Source organism: Crocodylus porosus, unplaced genomic scaffold (assembly GCF_001723895.1).
Source record: "Crocodylus porosus isolate Cpor-Errol unplaced genomic scaffold, CroPor_comp1, whole genome shotgun sequence".
In the NCBI taxonomy this organism is placed as follows: Eukaryota; Metazoa; Chordata; order Crocodylia; family Crocodylidae; genus Crocodylus; species Crocodylus porosus.
In genome coordinates, this window is record NW_017728931.1 from 29904168 (window position 1) to 29923418 (window position 19251).

Here is a 19251-nt window from a genome sequence, read left to right on the forward strand (position 1 = left end):
GAATCAAGTGCCAAAAGGGCACAGTACTGTATTAACGAGGGGATCAAAAGCTCCCATCAACCCCATCCTCAACTACAGTGCAAATTAGGCATAAAATAAGTTCTCTACCAAATAGAAGGGAGACTTATATTGGAACCATGCCACATATGTCATTTTAGAGACAGATATAATGAGACAAATGACTAGATGAAGTTTTGGCCCATCATTTTTCTATGTATGCATATTTATTTTCTTAATTTACACACATTCTCTCTCTCACATTATATCAGTGGGAAAGGCAGAGATTCCAGGAGAAAAGTTCTGTTTTTTCACATGGTTTTCTGATGATGTAGAATATTATGTTGTGGTTTTGTTTGGGAATGCCTACACACATACGCTTTTGTGTGTGTGTGTGTGTGTGTGTGTGTAGGCACTCCTGAACTAAACCACAACATAATAGACTAAATTATTATTCCAAAGTGTGCAGAGCTATCCCTCTGGGGGGTGCAAATCGGGGTGACTGCCCCAGGCCCCATGCTTTGGCAGGCCCCATGGAGCTGGGTGGAGCAGCCACAGCAATTCTGTGCTGCTGCCACCAGCTTCTCATCCAGCTGCTTGCTACCACCCCCCACCGCCCATGCTGCCGATGGCAATGGCAGCTTCTTCGGGTCCAGGGTGCGCAGGATTGGGGCAGGGGCGGGGCCCCCCTTGGGCTGCTTTGCCCTGGGCCCCGCACCCTGCTCAGGTCAGCTCCAAATATGTGTGCACACATGTGTGTATGTGTGTTTGTGCATTTTGGAAAAACTGAATGTGATCTAATCGCTGTGCAGCAGACCATGCGACTACCTTTATAGTATAGATGCCTCTGAGCAACATGAAACTCTTTATGAAGAAAACGTAAACTTTTTAGGAATTGCCCAAGTCTAATTAACTATCTTAGCACTTGTTTCTCAAAGGAATCAGAAACAAGAAGCCTCAGCAGAGTCTGCTGGTGCAGGAGCAGTTTGGATACTGTTTGAAGTTAGTGTTAATCAGCTCTGTCTCATCAAGGAGGGAGGAGGTATCAGTCAAGGTCATGAACAGCCTTTAAAGAAAGGCTTCAAGGGACATGCAGCTAGTTCAGCTTACTGAGCCAAAAAGAAAATTATGAGATGTCTTTTTTTCACCAACTTGAAACTATAACTTTGGAAAGTCTTCATGAATGTGGATATTACATTGAGGGCTCCCCCAGTGAAATGTGCAACAGCAATTATTACACACACAATATATATATATATAAAGATGTGTTAATACCAGAGGAGAAATTTTGGAACAGAATCTGCATTCCTCCCATTTAACATCCAGAAGATGGCATTTAGAAAGGACATCATTTCACTCAAAACAGATGAGCAAGCACCAATATTATCATCATCATCAATCATAAATAGTGCCCAGAGAGTTCAGCTAAGAAAAGGACTCCCGCATCTGTTAGACACTATACATACAAATGAAGAGAGAGATTTCTTGCCCTAAAGAACTTACTGTTTAAAAGGATGAGGCATAAAATACCTTATTATTACTACTGTTAAGTTGAATATGGGGAAGTTGATGGTAACATCACAGAAAATGTCTGTGACAGAGCTTGAAACTGAACTCATACTGGAAGGATGAGAAAAAAACTGCCATAAGAATATGTGGATTATGTTCTTCATGATGGAACAAAGGATTGAGCTCGACAGCTTAAAGTTCCAGTAACTTTTGCAATCATGATGACGTGATCTGCAGAGGCAAACCAGTTTTTGGTTCTGTGGTACAAGGGATTGATGTGGAAGAAAAACAGAACCCAAACTTGTGTGAATTTTTCTCACCAACAGAAATGTAAAGCTCATGAGAGTTTACCTGCATTCCTGTATTTCCCTGGCTTCGGCCTCATTCCCTCCCCTTTCCCCCCAGACCAATTCACTGATGCATTTTAAGGAGGCAGATTTTCAACTGAAAGTACCCAAGATTATGCTTCAGCTATTGCTCTCTGATACTATCCCATACATCTATTCTGCTGGATTTCATGTAGGGCAATTCTAATAATTGACTCTGTGACAGATGAAGCTGGAGAGGCCACTTACAGTTTGTTCATAATCAGGGGATCTCCTCATTGCTAGTGGAATTCAGCTTCCAACACAATCCCAAGTTGAGGCTCTAGACACTAAAAAAAGGTTGCTGTTTCCTTTCTAGATTCCCTCCTTCCATCCCCTGCAAAGCAATCATTCCACAATTTCTTCAGCTAGTGTTGTGAACCACTAGTGGTTTTGATAATATTTTCAGTAAAAGCAGGAAGCTGAAGAAGTAGCTTAGCTCCTTAAACCTTGTGAGTCAGTAGTGCTCAAGTTTTTGGTCCTGTGGGCCAGGTGAGTGGTGCAAGGCTAGCCTACAGGATGAATCAAACCCCACACACCACGTCAGGCCCCATGCTACCTCTGCCTGGCCCCATGTGCCAGAATTGGGCCCTGGAGCCTAGCTGGCTGCCAAGTGCTGGGACTGGCTCCTGAGGTCTAGTACTGTCCTTGGCCAGCCCTGCACACTAGGATCAGGCCCTATGCCACTCTGCGTGCTTGATCTAGCACACAGGCCCTCAGGCTCTCTAAGGATTTGGAAATTTGGCAGCAAGGGAGTAGCTGCCTACGCTTTCTCACATTAAAGCAAAACAGACAATTGCTACAAAATAATGGCACAAATCCATACCACTTATGTCATGGCCACAAATTTTGGGCCTCTGTGGCACAACAAGGGGCATTCCTAGGGTAGGTAGGATTGGGTCCCTGAAGCCCTTGGAATATCTGCTCAAGTTTCCCCATTAACATAGATCCACACCAGGGAAATCCAACTTGGGGCACACCACTGCAAATAGGGATCCCCAGACTTCCTCAATTGCAGAGGTATACTTGGGGATGCCAAAGTGGGGAAACCCAAACTTCCCCCATTTGTAGATTCATGACCTGAGTGTTGTCGTATGAGATTGGTCTCCAGCCACTCCCGGGAGAAGCAGCAAATCTGACCCTGTGGTACAACAGGCAACTTCTGTTTCAGTCAGTGAAGCAGATCAGCTGTGCTGGGACACATCATGACACAGCTGATCCTCTTCATTTGGCAAGATCTGTTTAGATCCTCCGTATTTCCTTGTGAAACTTCCGTAGTTTTTTTAATATTCTTTTTCTCATGCAAAATACTAATAGAATATTTTTGTGAACATTTTTATTTAAATCAACATTACACTAGAAACATATTATTTCAACTGACCCATTTAGAATAGAAGCTCCCAGGACAGGGAATTTTAATATGTATCCATGAAGAACTAAGCATATTCAGGATGCAATATAAGCAATAAGTAAACCACAGTGACTGCAAAAAGAATACAAGAGAAGAAACTGAAACATATCAACTTTAATTTGTAATAAAAAATCTGAACTGCCTAAGCTTTTGATGGCACAGTGCAGGAGGAATAAACATTGGTTTGGGAAATAAGATGTTCTGAGTACAAATTCCATTTCTTCCATTCACTCACTTTCTGTCCTTTGGCAGTTCCCTTCACTTCTCAGATACATGTTTAAAAATATGCAGGAAGGACAATTGTTCTATTGGGGTTTGAACATCTGAAGAACATATGATTGGTAAGATGCAGGTAATATGCCACATGCCACTTCCATGGTGCCTAAAATGCTACCAAAGAACTGAGTTAGCTTTCTCCAACCATTGCTCTGGGATCAGAGCTTTCACAGGATGGACAACAGCCCCCTCACAATCTTTGCTGGGTTTTTTGATTAGCTACACATCTCTTTTGTCTGTTTTCTTGAGAATTTTTACACATATCATAAGATTCATGGGACAAAACCACTGTTTGGGTATTTGATTATTGAACAAAGGATACTACTCCCAGAAGAAAGAAGGAGAGTTTCATCCAGTCAACAGTCTGAGCAAGCCAACATACAGAGCTCACTCTTTTGGGCTTTTCCATATAGAATCTCAGGTCAATGGAAGTTTTGCCTCAGTGTGGACTGTAAGCCATTGACAGGAAGAAAGATAAAAACTTACTGCATTCAATTTCTTAAGATATTGAAGTGGGAATCTGATTAAAGTGGAAAAGCATAGGGTTGACTTAGGGTTGCACCAACAGAGTAAGAGCAATTTTCAGATGTGTTGAAGTACCCACCTTTCCCAAATGCTTTAAATGAGTTCTGGGCACTGAGAATTGACAATCCTAAATATCTGTCCCAACGTGACACAAAGTCTATGGAAAACCTGGGAACAGAAGCTAGCCCCATATGTGTTTTATCCATGGGATCTGCATTCTTTTGTTTTTCAGCTACTCCTATCATTCCTTTCAGTCTTTCCTTTTTAACACTGGCTTTTCCTATTTCCTACATTTGCCACTGAGAAAATACTTAGCAAGATAGTACTATGGACCATCATATTGAGAAAACAGAGATGAATGACACCCTTTTTTAAAGTTATGATGTTCTAGAGAAAATAAGATCTGCACACTACAGGCCAGGCTCACAAAGGCTTCAATACATTTTTTACCTGCTCTTTCCCAAGAGGCACTGAATGGAGTTTCTCAACTGCATCAGTAATATCCCTGGTTTCCACAGAAGAGAGGGCACTGCAGATTGCCTTGACTTCTTCAATCACTCTATCCACTTTCTGCTGATGATGCTGAGAAGAAAAATCATATAAACTTAAACAGAAACACTCTGTGATAAACCTACCACTAAGAATTTGAAGTCATTAGGCACATTCCACATATAGTGCATATGCATCCAGTTCCCTCCCCTACACTCTTCCCCCAAACACACACATGCACCTAGATACCTGCCAGGATAATGTCCTGAAAACAGCAGTGATGAGATCTTATGCATCTATTATGAACTCTATACGTTTGGGTGAAACATTCCTAAGGAAATTTTTACCAAATCAGGTATCACCAGTTTTTCAGTTTTGTCCCATACCTGAAATTTGGGCCAGGTTTTTCAAAAGTTTTGACGATAATCCAAGAACCTTTCAAGCAAAAATGACCTAAAATTACAGCAAGTCCAAGCAGATACCTTACTCAGATTGAAAAGTATAACAAAGACAGTTTTTAACATTAATTTAACATAGTGGCAATGCCCGCCTCCCAGAATATCAGAAGCATGGGATTGTTTGGATGGGGCGGTGCTTGCCTTTGACCACCAGGTAAGTGCTTCCCAGGCCTTGCTGCCACTCTTCCCCACCAGGGCTGAGGGGCAGCTCTGCCTTGTGCATCTCAAAGACTCCTCCTGGCTGGCTGCTCTCTCACTGCCCAACCCGTAGGGTCAGGCCAAAGGGAGTGGGACTGAGACGCCAGACAGAGGGAGTGTGGTCTGGAGTCTGGAAGCCTGCAGCTCTGACCAAGTCCTAAAAATCACACAGAAGCAGAGCTGCAAGGGACCTGCAGAGATCATTTCATCCAATCCCTGCCTGAGGTAGACTCATCCCTGTCAAAATCATCCTAGAAAAATCCGTCATCTGAATTCTTTGTAACACAACCATCAGCTCAGAAACAGCACAAGAAATTGCACTCTTAACCACCACCGGTGAAGCAGGGGGACCACAGCAGTCAACGTCCTGCTTCTATAAACAGTTGTCAATATATGCTCCTGAGATCCCAGGTAAAGACTGTGCTCCCACTATGCATGAAGGCCACTATCCACCACCTGTGGATGCATTGGGTAGCAGTACAACTCTGTCACCAGATTAGCCGTGAAATAAGTAGAGTTAACTCTCACAAATAAGCAGCCACAGACCAAGCAGGATGTGGTAGGGACAGCAGATAACAATGCTTTTCCTTCTGAAACGTCTTTGATGGTGTTGGTCAGCATTATAATAAGCCTGTCCAGCCCCCAGCCATGGGTCTACAAGTCCTCAACAGTAAAGCAGGCAGAAGGTGTTAGAATCTCAATGACTGCAAAGGTGACAGAGTATAGCAGAATGGGATCTCTAAGTGTCTTGGCATCCTTGCTGTTGGATCAAGGTCCCGTTATATCAAGAACCGTGTGGAAATGGATGTACAGCAGCTTCTCCAAGAAAAAACAAATCGGTCCCGGACATATTCCATGGAAATGGCTTTTCCAGCACATTCTTCAAGTCTTTTGGTGACCAGCTAGTGACGACGGTAGCAGTATTGTGAGGTCTTGAAACTCCTAGTTATGAATTGGCTCCTAGTCATGAATTGGCATGAAGGCGGCAGTTACAAGAAGGTCATGTAGTACTTGGAACCAGGAGTGTGATTCAGCAGCTGTAATTTTGACTGAGCATCCCTCTTCAGGAACCACTCTGCTCACCCCACGTGGGAAGGGGCTAAAAGTGCCCTAAACATAGTCCAACTAGCTTTTTCCTGACTAGATAACCATGCCTAGTGGGATCATCTTTACTGAGGTCAAAATCAGCAAAGGCACACAACCAATTTTGGGACCTGAAACATCAGGACCCTCATAGGCAATCCTAATGGTGAATTCTCAGTGGTGCCCAGAATGCACCACAATCATAGCTGAAGAACTCAGTTGCCATGACATTGATATCACTGTACTCAGAAAGAGCCAGTGAGTAGGAGATGGGAAGTTCAAAGAACAAGGAGGTCACTATACCTTCTTTTGGAAGGGTAAACAGAAAGGATAATACCAGCTTCACGGAGTTGGTTTTGCCATCAAGAATGAACTCACAAACCAACTCAAGGAATTCCCTACTGGAATTAATGAGTGCCTTGTGACTCTTCACGTTAAACTGGCAGGGAGCCAATAAAACACTGTCATCAGTGTGTATGTCCTGACTCTTGACACCACCAATGAAATCAAGGAGAAATTATGTGCTAATTCTGACCAGTCCTTTCTGGAATTCCAGAGGGACACAGAATTACTCTTCTTGGTGATTTCAAGGCCAGAGTCAGAAGGAACTCAAACCTCTTGAATGGAACCATTAACAGAAAGGAGAGGGAAAGATCAACTCCAACAGCATCCTCCTATAGAGCAAATGTGTGAAACACAGATTCACCATCATCAACATCCTGTTCTACCAAAAACAATAGACAGAAGACATCATGGCAACACCCGTGATCCAAGCATTGGCACTTGACTGGCTACAGCATTGTTCATGCCTGAGACCAGAAAGATGTCCACATTACCTGAGCTATGCTAGGAGTTGATGACTACTGGACCAATCATGGACTCATCCACACAGTTATGTCATTCAAACAGGCTCCCAGTGATGGCTGAAGCAGAAGCAATGCTGATGGAAGGACTCAACATGAAAGGACTCAAGGATCAATCAAGCGAGACCTCCTTCCACCAGTGTCTCAGTGGAAAACTGGTGAATTCCAATCAAAAAGAATATTAGAATATGGGCAGCACTTGGGGTGCCTTCAAGTCCATGGTCATCAGCACTTCTGAAGGGATGCTTGGATTCTCTACCTGGTAACATCACCTTCACCATCCGCCATAAAGCTGGCAAGTCAGGTAGTAATACAGAAGTCCTTGACTTCAAGAAAGCTGACTTCGATAAGCTCAGGAGGCTTGTCAGAGAGGGTCTAAAGGGCCACAGCCCAAAGGGGAGGGGATTTCAGAATGAGTAGTTGCTCCTCAAAGGAGCAATCCTGGATGTGCAAGCAAAGTCTATCCCATCTTAGAGGAAAGCCAGCAAAAGAGCACAGCAGCCCCTTTGGCTCTCCTGGGAACTAGCAGACCTCCTGAGTCTTAAAAGGAACACCTACAAAGGATGAAGGACTGGAACCACCAAGGAGGAACCACCAAGGAGGAATACTCTGCTCTGGTCCGCACCTGCAGAGAGCAAGCCAGGAAAGCCAAGGCTGTGATGGAACTCCAGCTAGCTACAAATATCAAGGACAATAAAAAGTCCTTTTTTAGATATGTGGGGAGCCAGAGGAAAAGCAAGGGCAACACTGGCTAAACCAGATGGGACAACTGACAACCAACACCCAGAAAAAAGTCAACTTGCTAAATGGGTACTTTGCGTCAGTTTTTCACCAGTCGCAAGGGACACCCCACCCACTGTGGGTCAGGGATACCCGGGTAAGGGAGACTCCTTACCCTCCATTGAAGCTGACCTAGTGAAGGAACACCTTGACAGACTGGATACCTTCAAGTCAGCCAGCCCTGATGGTTTACACCTAAGGGTACTCAAGGAGCTGGCTAGATCATAGCTCAGCCCCTGGCATGGATCTTTGAGAATTCCTGGTGCTCTGGTGAAGTGCCCAAAGATTGGAAGAAGGCCAATGTTGTGTTTATCTTCAAGAAAGGGAGAAAAGTAGATCTGGCAAACTACAGGCCCATCAGCCTGACCTCTATCCTGGGGAAGGTCTTGGAAAAGATTATCAAAGAGGCCATCTGTAACAGACTAGCTGACAGCAATATCCCGAGGGACACCCAGCATGGGTTTGTTGCAGGTAGGTCTTGCTTGACCAATCTCATTTCCTTTTATGACCAGGTGACCTATCACCTGGACAAGGGGGAAGAGATTGATATTGTATATCCTGACTTTAAAAAAGCCTTTGATCTGGCATCTCATGATCACTTCTTGGCAAAACTGCCTAACGGCAGCCTTGATCTCACCACGATCCACTAGCTGGGGAACTGACTCCGCGGTAGGACCCAGAGGGTAGTGGTCGATGCAAGTCAATCACTGTGGTGCATGGTGACTAGTGGGGTCCCTCAAGGCTCTGTCCTAGGGCCTATACTTTTTAACATCTTCATCAGGCTCCAAGTTTGTCAATGACACCAAACTCTGGGGTAAAGCATCCACACCTGAGGACAGGAGGGTGATCCAGGCAGACCTGGACAGGCTCAGGAAATGGGCGGAGAAGAACCTGATGGTGTTCAACACTGAAAAATGGAAGGTTTTCCACCTTGGGAGGAAAAACCTGCACCATGCTTATAGGCTTGGCAGTGCTACACTGGTTAGCACTACAGATGAAAGGGACTTGGGAGTCATGGTTGACCACAAGACGAACATGAGCTTTCAATGTGATGCTGCAGCTAGTAAAGCGAGCAAAACACTGGCTTGCATCCATAGATGCTTCTCAAGCAAATCCCAGTACATCATCCTCCCATTGTACTTGGCCTTGGTGAGGCTGCAGATGAGTACTGCATCCAGTTTTGGGCTCCACAATTCAAAAAGAATGTGGAGAAGCTTGAGAGAGTGCAAGGAAGAGCCACATGCATGCTCAGAGGTCAGGAAAACAGACCTTACGATGACAGGCTGAGAGCCATGGGACTCTTCAGCCTAGAAAAACGTAGGCTCAGAGGCGATCTGGTGGCCACCTATAAGTTTATCAGCGGTGTGCACCAGAATCTGGGGGAACGTTTGTTCACCAGAGCGCTCCAAGGGATGACATGATCCACTGTACTCCACTGTAACCGATTCAGGCTGAACATAAGGAAGATCTTTACTGTCTGAGCCCCCAAAGTTTGAAATAGACTGCCACCGGAGGTGGATCAAGCACCCAATTTGAACTCCTTCAAGACATATTTGGATGTCTATCTTGCTGGGATCCTATGATCCCTGCTGACTTCCTGTCCCTGGGCAGTGGGTTAGACTCCATGATCCTTCAGGGTCCCTTCCAGCCCAAATGTCTATGAAATCTATGATAAGAATAAGCAATACTTTCAAGATTTGATCAGCCACAAAGACAAAGCCTTTTGTGTTCCACAAAATGACACCATCTCTAAGCAAAAGAAACTGAATCACCAACAAGCCAAGGCAGAGTTTTAAAGGAGGAATCATGATATGAAGAACAGATGGTGGGAAGACAAGGCAAAAGAGATTCAACATCTATGATATGAACATTTTTTTCAGTGCCACCAAAGCTATCAATGGTCTGACCACTCAGGGATCAACCTTTTTGAGTCCTAAGGATGGAGCAGACCTGATCAAGGGAAGTGGAGATATCAATGCCTGTTGAAAGGAGCATGTTGAAGAACTTTTCAATCAAGGCCCTGTTGTTGATGAGAGAGTTCACCACACCATCCCACAACATCCAGTCAGAAATGATCTCTGAATCCCTCCAACCCTTGAAGAGGTGAGGAAAACCATCAAGCAGATGAAGAATGACAGGGACCTGGAGTTGATGAAATCCTCACCAAAATCTTCAAGCAGGGGAGGTAGGAGGTCACATCACAGCTCCATGCCCTCATCTTAACAATCCGGAATGATGAGGAAATCCCAGATGACCGCCGGGACACCATGATCGTGACAATCTTCAAGAAAGGAGACAAGTCCGACTGTGGAAATTACAGAGAGATCATCTTGCTGTCCACCACAAGAAAGATCATTGTGAAAACCTTCCTGAACTGTTTCCTTCTAATTGCTGAAGAGCTCCTCCTGGAATCTCAGTGTGTGTTTCAGGCATTGAGGCACATTTGACATGATCATCTTCACTGCTTGCCAGTTGCAGGAAAAATGCCAAGAACATAAACGCCATTATATGGCCTCCTTTGACCTCAGGAAAGTATCCAACTGGCAACTGAGAAGCGCTGCGGAGGATACTTCTGAAGTACAGATGCCCACCAAAATTTATCTCCATTCTTTACCAGCTGCTTGATGGTATGTGAGCAGTGGTTCTCAGTAACAGATCTCTCACAGATCCGTTTGAGGTTAAGATGGGAGTTAAGTAAAGCTGCGTCATTACTTCAACACTCTTCTTGATATTCCTTACTGCAATCTGACCACCAGCAAGTCAGTGTGGAACTAAACTACTGAATGGATAGTAAGCTGTTTAACCTGAGCTGAATCTGCACCAAAACTAAGAACACCCTGACTTCCGTCATCAAGCTCCAGTACAATGATGATGCTGTACTGTCTGCTCACTTGGAGGCAGACCTTCAGGCAATCATCTGTGTTGTTACTGAGGCTTACAAGAAAATGTAATTGTTACTTAACATTCAGAAGACTAAGGTCCTTCATCAACAAGCTCTCAGTTACTGGAACTGGGGCCTGTTCATTCAGATTCATGGTGAGACTCTGGAGAACACTGAGTATTTCTTGTACCTTGGAAGCCATTTCTTTCAGGAGGCTGACATTTATGCAAAAATCCAACATTGCCTCAAATGTACAAGTGTAGCCTTAGGACACCTGAGGAAATGGGTATTTGAAGATTGTGACATCAGATCCAAAACCAAGGTCATGGTTTATTAAGCAGTCATGATGCCCACCTTACTGTATGGAGCTGAGATGTGGACAAGGTACAAAAGATACCTAAAGTCATTGGAAAAGTATCATCAGTGCTGCCTGCAGAAGATGCTTTGAATCCAGTGGGTAGACAGACACATTAATATCAATATCCTCTCACAAGCAGACATCAGAAGCAGCAAAGCAACAATCATCCAACATCAACTTCACTGGTCTGGCCACATCATCTGGATGTCTGACTCCAGACTCCCAAAGCAAGTTTTATTCTCCCAGCTCAGTCAATGCATATACTCAAGAGGAGGGCAGAAAAAGCACTTTAAGGATGTCCTCAAGGCCAATTTGGAAAAATGCAACATCAATATCAACTTGTGGGAGACTATTGCCCAGGACCACCCCAAATACATGAAGAGTCTGCTTCAAGGATCTCAGTTTTTTGAAACCTTAACAATGACAGCAGGAGATGGAAAAATGGAAGTGGCATGAACAGTGTGTTGCAGACCAAAGAAAGAAGCTAGAACCATCCACCCCATACAGAAACATGTGCCCAAGCTGCAGCAGAGTCTGTCAATCCTGGATTGGCCTTGTTACTCATCTTTGGATCCATAGGTACAAATCATGGAAGACAATCGTTCTTGACTATAAGGGATTGCCAGTGATAATGATCATGGTGGCTTAACTTAGTTTCATTTTTAAAAAACCCAACAAATGTGGACAAGAAAGCTTTTGAAGGTGACTGAATCCAGATAAACTGGAAATTCTGTGTTAATTTAAGCTGCTGTTTTATTACTGCTTTTGTCTTCTATTCATCTTAATAGGAGATGCTATAAAAGACATGTTCTTCCTTTCTAGAAGTAGTGACTTCTTATACTAAGGTGTGTGTGAAAAGACTGCATTGCTTCTGGCATATGGGTAGGAAACTGTGTGGATATGTCATGAACTGCATTTCTGTACAAACATATAGCTCAAATGTATTAAATTTTCATGAAAAAAGCACAGATTTAAAAAATATTTTTAAAATATTGCATTTGAAATCTTCATGCCTTCCATTGCCTTCAAGATGTTGCAGGTATACATACTGATGAACTGAGGTGCAGAATTTGGGTCCCAAAGGTAAAAGCAGAAACCCGCATAAATGTCATGGACTCAAGCTCAGGAAAAATTAATTTAAATTTTTTCACATATTCCTTGCTTTTGCTTACATACTTGCTCCCTAAAAGTGTGAAATATATTCCTTGAGCAAATATAAACTCTCCTATTAAATATTCTCTGTGTCTCTGTACAGATAACATTCCTTTTATTAAGCTACAGTGTGTCTACAAGCTGATAAAGCTATTTCTGAAACTCATCCATTTGTACATCTGAAAGAGAAACACTGCCCCAAGATGAGCTATATTATTTTCAAACTCAAGGTCTATAGCTGAACTGCAGTGAGAAGGTTAGTACCTGTAATTCATATAATAAATGGATATATTTGAATAACATTGCTTCCTTGTTCTAACTCCCCTGAATGGAGTTATGACTAGGAATGCATTAAGCACAGTATCTTGCTATTTGTAGCATAAGGATTCTGAAAAATAAAAATGGAACTTTTAAAATAATTGCCATAGGTATTGAAGGGGGAAGGATATTGGATGTGTTTACTTGTGTGGCCTAGTAAATTTTAGAGCTTTCTCAGCACTTAAACTGACTCATCACTTTCTATTCTGTTCTTTTAAAATGAATGCATCTCCCATCCTTCTTATTTTTTTCTGCCCACTCTGACTTTTAGGATTAACGCTTGCAGGTTTTCCTCTTTGCATGTACAGTTTGCACACAACTGCATGCTCAGGAGCTGCTAAAATGGAAGTGCTCTGTCACAACCTTAATTGGGACAGTTTGAAGATTATATGGGTTTATTTATCAAACAGACCTAGAAAACAAGAGAAATTTTTTCTCTCTTGCAGGAGGATACAGATCACTCACTCACTCACTCACCTACCTCTTAAGAGCAGTGTGTTATCATTATAGATACATAAATCATGACTAAGTCAATGGCTGTGCCACCCCTGGATGGGAAAAAAAAATCTTGTTTATATTTTCAGAGTACCCTGTGAAGTTCTGTAAATTATGATGGATATTTCTGAGGAGTGTTTGCATTTCTGCATGATATGCTGCATATTTTAGAATAACACTGACAAATTATTTTACAGCTTAAAACAACAACAACATATTAGATATGGGGTGTGCGAAGTAGCTACTAACAAGGAATAGCTCAGTCCACCTTAGAGACTAAGCATATGTGAAAATCAGATATGACTGTCCCCTTTTCACTTTTCAGACAGATATTTGATGAATATAGGTTTCCCATTCCACATAACCAAAATCATATTGATTTTTATCTCACTGGACAGAGAAAAACGGGTACATGCAGATGTTACATTTAAATTGACCTGCCTTGGGTTAGGCCAATCTGAATACCAATCTGTACAGATGCTTGGGGAGGTTAGATCAGGTGAAAAATAGCTGGTCTGATCTAATTTAGGCTGCATAGAGATATTTGGGAACATTAGGGAGAGGTCAGATTGAATTAAAAATGGCCACCTGATCTAAGTTGGGATGGGGGAGTTAGTAGCCTGGCTGGGGGAGAATAAGGGGTGGGGAACAGGCTCAGGGGGATGGGGCATCTGCATGAGGATCAGGAGGGAAGATGGGGTCCATGGGGGGCAGGCAAAGTCTGTGGGAGGGACTGGGGAGCTAGCAGTATCCACAGGAGGATTTGACAGGATTGGGGAAGGGGGTGTCCTGTGGAGGAGAAAGCTGGGGGCTCTCTTCCACACTCCTGGGCCCAGGGGAAAAATTTTAGGCCCCGACTTCCAGATGCAACTACCCTGCACAACAAACAAATCCCTCATCCCACCTGCCCTTTCCCACACCCTGACTTACTTGTGCAACTCATGGCACTGGCAAACCCCAGTAAAAGTAGTACAGGGAGCAGCTTTTGGGGGGGGGGGGCAGTGCTAAAAATAGCTTGGTGCCGGGGTGTGGGGGGTGGAGGAAAAGCACAATTCTGGGGCTCGATAGCAGCTGGGCTTTTCAAGCTGCGAGGCTGCACTGGGAACTGTATGGAATTTAGTCATTTTTAGACTGATCTACCCCAATCTAAATTGAGTCTACTTTGCAGATAGGGTTAACTTAGATCTGTCTAAAAATGACCAGCCCAATCTAACTGTCCTGAACTTTTGTACAGTTCATACTTAGATCTATCTAGATCCTCCATGCAGCAAGGTCTGCAAGTTAGATCAGGTGGCCATTTTTAACATGACCTAACCTCCCAAAATGTATCTAGCCCCCATTTACCTGAGGAGGTGAATCAAGTTACATTGGAAAAGGGTTAGCCTGATCTAATGAATTTCATCTGTACACATCTGAAATATAACCCCAGGGCTCAGAAAGCCCAGCCACATGCCACAGCTCCAGGGATTCATAGATTATAGAGTCAGAAGGGACACAATGGATCATTGTATCTGACCCCCTGCCCCTGGAAGAAAAGAGGACCATGGTCAGACAACCCCAGACCGGTGATTGTCAAGCCTCCTCTTGAAGACCTCCAAGTTAGGTGACAGTACCACCTCTCTTGGAAGCCCATTCCAGACTCTGGCTACCCTTATTGTAAAACATTTCTTCCTAATGTCTAACTTAAATCTACTCTCCACTAGTTTGCACCTATTATTCCTAGTTATTCCCTAGGATGTTCTGGAAAACAGCGCATCCCCAATTCCCTGCTGTTCTCCCCTGATAAATTTGTAGGCAGCCACAAGGTCACCCCTCAGCCATCTTTTGTATAGGTTGAAGAGATCCAGATCTCTCAACCTCTCCTTGTAGGGTCTTCCCTGGACACCATTAATCATGTAGGTGGCCCTCCTCTGAACCCTTTCCAGATCTTTCGTGTCCCTCTTGAAGTGCGGCACCCAAAACTGGACACAGTACTCCAACTGTGGCCTGACTAGTGCTGCACAGAGGAGGAGCATCACCTCTCTCAATCTGTTGGTCATGCATCTGCTAATACACAACAAGGTGCAATTGGCTTTGTTGATGGCCTTGTTGCACTTCCAGCTCTTCATCTTGGAGTCATAGTTGACTCCAAGATCTCTCTCAGCCTCCGAGCTGCTGAAGAGGACATCCCCCAACCTATAGGTGTGCTGAGGATTCCTCCTTCCTAGGTGGAGTACCTTACATTTATCTTTGTTGAATTACATCCTATTATGTTCTGCCCATTGATCTAACCTGTCCAGGTCAGCCCGTAACTGCTCCCTGCCCTCTGGTGTATTAACTTTGCCCCATAATTTGGTATCATCTGTGAACTTGGAGAGGGTGCTCAACACACCCTCGTCCAAATCACTGATGAAGATATTAAATAATACTGGCCCAAGGACCGAAACCTGTAAGACCCCACTGCCCACTTCCTTCCAGGTTGAAATTGACCCGTCAACCACCACTCTCTGGGTACAGTCCCTAAGCCAGTTAGCCACCCACCTGACTTGTAGGCGTCCACTCCACAGCCTTTTAGCTTCCCTATGAGAATAGGATGTGGAACTGTGTCGAAGGCCTTCCTAAAATCCAGGTAGATGACATTGGCCTCCACTCCTGTGTCAAGGCAGTGTGTGACTTGGTCATAAAAGGCTATAAGGTTTGTCAGGCAGGATGTACCTGCGACAAACCCATGCTGGTTTCCATTCAGCATCGTTTCCGCTGCTGGGCTTTCACAAATACGCTCTTTGATGATTTTTTCTAGTATTTTCCTAGAGACAGAGGTAAGACTGACTGGCTTAAAGTAACTCGGCTCCTCCCTTCTCCCCTACTTAAAAATGGACACCGCGTTGACCTTTTTCCAGTCCTCAGGGGCCTGTCCAGAGCACTCTAAGAGCTCAGACAGCCAATTCCTTCAGCACCTATGAATGGAGGTCATCTGGGCTGGTTGACTTGTACCCATCCAGCCCTTGCAAGTGCTCCTTAACTAAGTCAGGACTAATCTTTGGCAGTCTGGTGCCTTTTGCAAGTCTGTCTATGTTCAAGGTGGGAAGATTTTCCTAGTCAGTATTAAGGAATACTGTTAAGTTAAGTTGGCTCTTCTGAAGTCTAAAACTTTAGCATCACTGGATATTTTTGTCACCCTTTGCTGGATAGTGAACTCTACCAAGTAGTGGTCACTATCACCCAGGTTACCGTGTACCTGCAGGTCCACCATGAGATCATGCCCTGTTGCTAGGACCAGGTCTAGCAGGGCGCTACCCCTAGTGGGACTGGACACCATCAGGGTTAGGTGGAGGTCCTGCACACAGTGTCAGAACCTCCTTGAGCAGCATGTTCTGGCCGCCTGTTCCTCCCAGCTGATATCCGGGTAATTTAGGTTCCCCAGGACCTATGTGCTTTTCCTAATCCCCACCACCCTGACCCAGCTATTTTTGGCCCTCAGACCTCCAGCCCTGGATAGATGACCTCCCCTCCCTCCCTGCCCTCCCCAGCTTCCTCCCTGCAGACCTGGTAGATTCCTCCCTTAACCCAGACTTACTTAAAACAGGTTCCTGGTGAGGGTCCCAGCACCAGCAAACATATACATGAGCCAAACCCAATCTACGATCACATGTCTTGAAGTAATTTATGCAATCATAGATCAAGTACTGCAAATACATGCATGTACCTGAAGAGACTTATTTTTCAGTAGCTATGTTACGTTTTTCATCTAAATTTCCAAAAAATCTGGAGGAATTCAAATCAACATAGTGTGCATGTTTATTTATGGTAAATATTTAAAAGCTAACGAAACTTTTGGAGGATGTTTTGGTGTTTAAATTATTTATATAATTAAGAATATTTCTCCTGTGTGGACTCTGCCTCCTTTATGAAACATTTAAAGCTTCTTTACATGTAAATGGTAAGTTTATGACACATTTAAAGATTAAAATGAATGCCACAAGCTAATTTGAGCAACTGGAACAGATAATATTCAATTAATTAACTGTCTAGGATAGTTTCATAGATTTCAACTCATTTTTCCTGCACCAACTATTTTTCATTTTGTAATAGCAGCAACTGCTGCCTAGCCTGTAAGGCATATAGAGCAGCAAGGAATGAAATTTGATCATAGATGTCAGAAGCAGTCATGGATTTCTAAATCTCAAAGTTTTTCAATAGATGACTATTATTTGGGGATTGGGAGGTATGGGTAGGTAAATAGGTCCACAAATGGCTTCAATTTATTGAAGATCCAGATCACGGCCTGGTTAAACCAAAGCTAGAGGAGAGAAAAAGGCCTGAATTTAGAAAAGCATTTAAACATGCAGTTAAATCCAACTGGCATAAACTCAAGCATATACTTAAATGCTTTTTTTCTGTATATACAATAAAATCTTTGTTATCGGGCATTCAACTAACCCGGATCCTCTATTAACCAGAATTTCAGTGGATGCATGCTGTAGTGTTAAGTATACTGTACTTTTAAGTGATCTAGGTGCCACTATTGGCTGCCAATAGTGGACTACGTGTAACTTTAGTGTACTGTACTGTACGTCACTGCCTCAGGATTTCTCTTCACTCCAGTGTTACCTGTACACTATTTTATTCTGTATACAGTATGTTATACTGTAATGTATTGTACACTAATTCTTTGAGAATTTGCACTACAAGTATGGCACGGTCTTCCTTGCTAGGTAAACTCGCAGATAACCAGAATTTTTAGATAACTGGCACCCCCCATTCCCCATTCATGCCAGATAACAGAGATTTTACTGTACATGGATTTGGCTTGTGACTAAAAGTTAAGTATGTTATGCAATGAATTGGGGCCTAAGTGCAAGGCAGGAATTCTACTGCACAGATCCAAGGCAGGAATCCACAGTTGAAAAACAAGTCACAGTAGCAGCTCTCTTTCCCCCACCACTTCCCACACTTTTAGCAGGCCCTGGGAGTTTCCTATTTTCCCACTACAAGATATGAGTACCTATTATTGAAAGTAATAAGAATGATGCATATTTTTTTCAGGGAGTGTGGGGATCAGGGATAGTAGTTTTAAATGTTTTTAAACTGATTCAATCAGATTTATTTGGGAAAAAATTGAATTCAGATAACAACTTACAGTTCCTTATATTTGTTTTTTGCTCTCTCATACATTCCTTAATTTATTTACATTGGTCTAATCCCTTTAATTCGGTCACTATCTGCAGACTTAAACAGGTTTTTTTTCTCTCTCCATGTTTTGAGGTCATACATCCTTTCTTAAGTTTGATATACTCTATATAATACTTAAATGTCTCTACAACCACTCTGCAATCACTACAGCAGCCTACAAATATTGCTCATGTTTTTCCTTTTTCTGCCTTTTCCTCCTTTACATTTCCCATACCTTCCTCTTGCATACCCCCTAGATAAGCAGTTGGCAATCATTGGCCTCCATTGGCTAGAGTTTGCAACCTGGTCTTTTGCAATAGGCTGGAAATCTCCACTCTACCTCTCCCCAGCAACTCCCTCAAAGAACTCAAGCTGTCTGTTTACCCTCACTGCAGATATGTGGTGCAGCGAGGGTAAGTGTAGATTTGAGAGTAACTGGTAGGCTCCAAAAGGGATTGGCAGCTCTGCAGGGCTATGTACTTCCCATCCCCAGTGCTGCCCTGTGTTGCTCAGGACATATGCAATCTTTTTGCAGACTACAAGTAGCCCATGGGTTGTAGGTTGCCAACCCCTGTCCCAGATCTGTCACATACTGACTTGGGGTGTGACTATTCCAGGTTAAATACCATTTAGATAAATGACTAGGAAATGGCCAGACTAGACTTTGCAATGATAACTATTTAAGTTTGTTGATTGCTAGTCAACTTAAGGTAAAATGATCTTTACAAAGACAAATTGGAGGGAGCTCCGTACATCTGCAACACTGTGCAGTGCGAATTGAAAGACATGGACTGTGAGGTATAGCTGGTTTTCTTTTTTTTCTTCTTTTTAAAAACAAAGTTCTACATAGAATCATAGAAGGTTAGGGTTGGAAGGGACCTCAGGAGGTCATCTAGTCCAACCCACTACTCCACACAGGACCCCTGCATGGCACTCTTTCAA

At 43.4% G+C, this 19251-nt stretch overlaps 1 protein-coding gene across 1 annotated transcript in view; it reads right to left on the bottom strand.

Annotated features, from left to right (window-relative positions):
• The window catches only part of PIK3C2G (phosphatidylinositol-4-phosphate 3-kinase catalytic subunit type 2 gamma), a 340743-nt gene that overhangs the window by 276207 nt on the left and 45285 nt on the right, over window positions 1–19251 (bottom strand). The window contains exons 7-9 of the mRNA XM_019543878.1: window positions 10759–10888; window positions 6884–6985; window positions 4534–4665 (exon numbers count right to left, since the gene is read on the bottom strand). Coding sequence (XP_019399423.1) covers window positions 4534–4665; window positions 6884–6985; window positions 10759–10888 — 364 coding nt within the window. The remainder of the gene's footprint in view (window positions 1–4533; window positions 4666–6883; window positions 6986–10758; window positions 10889–19251) is intronic.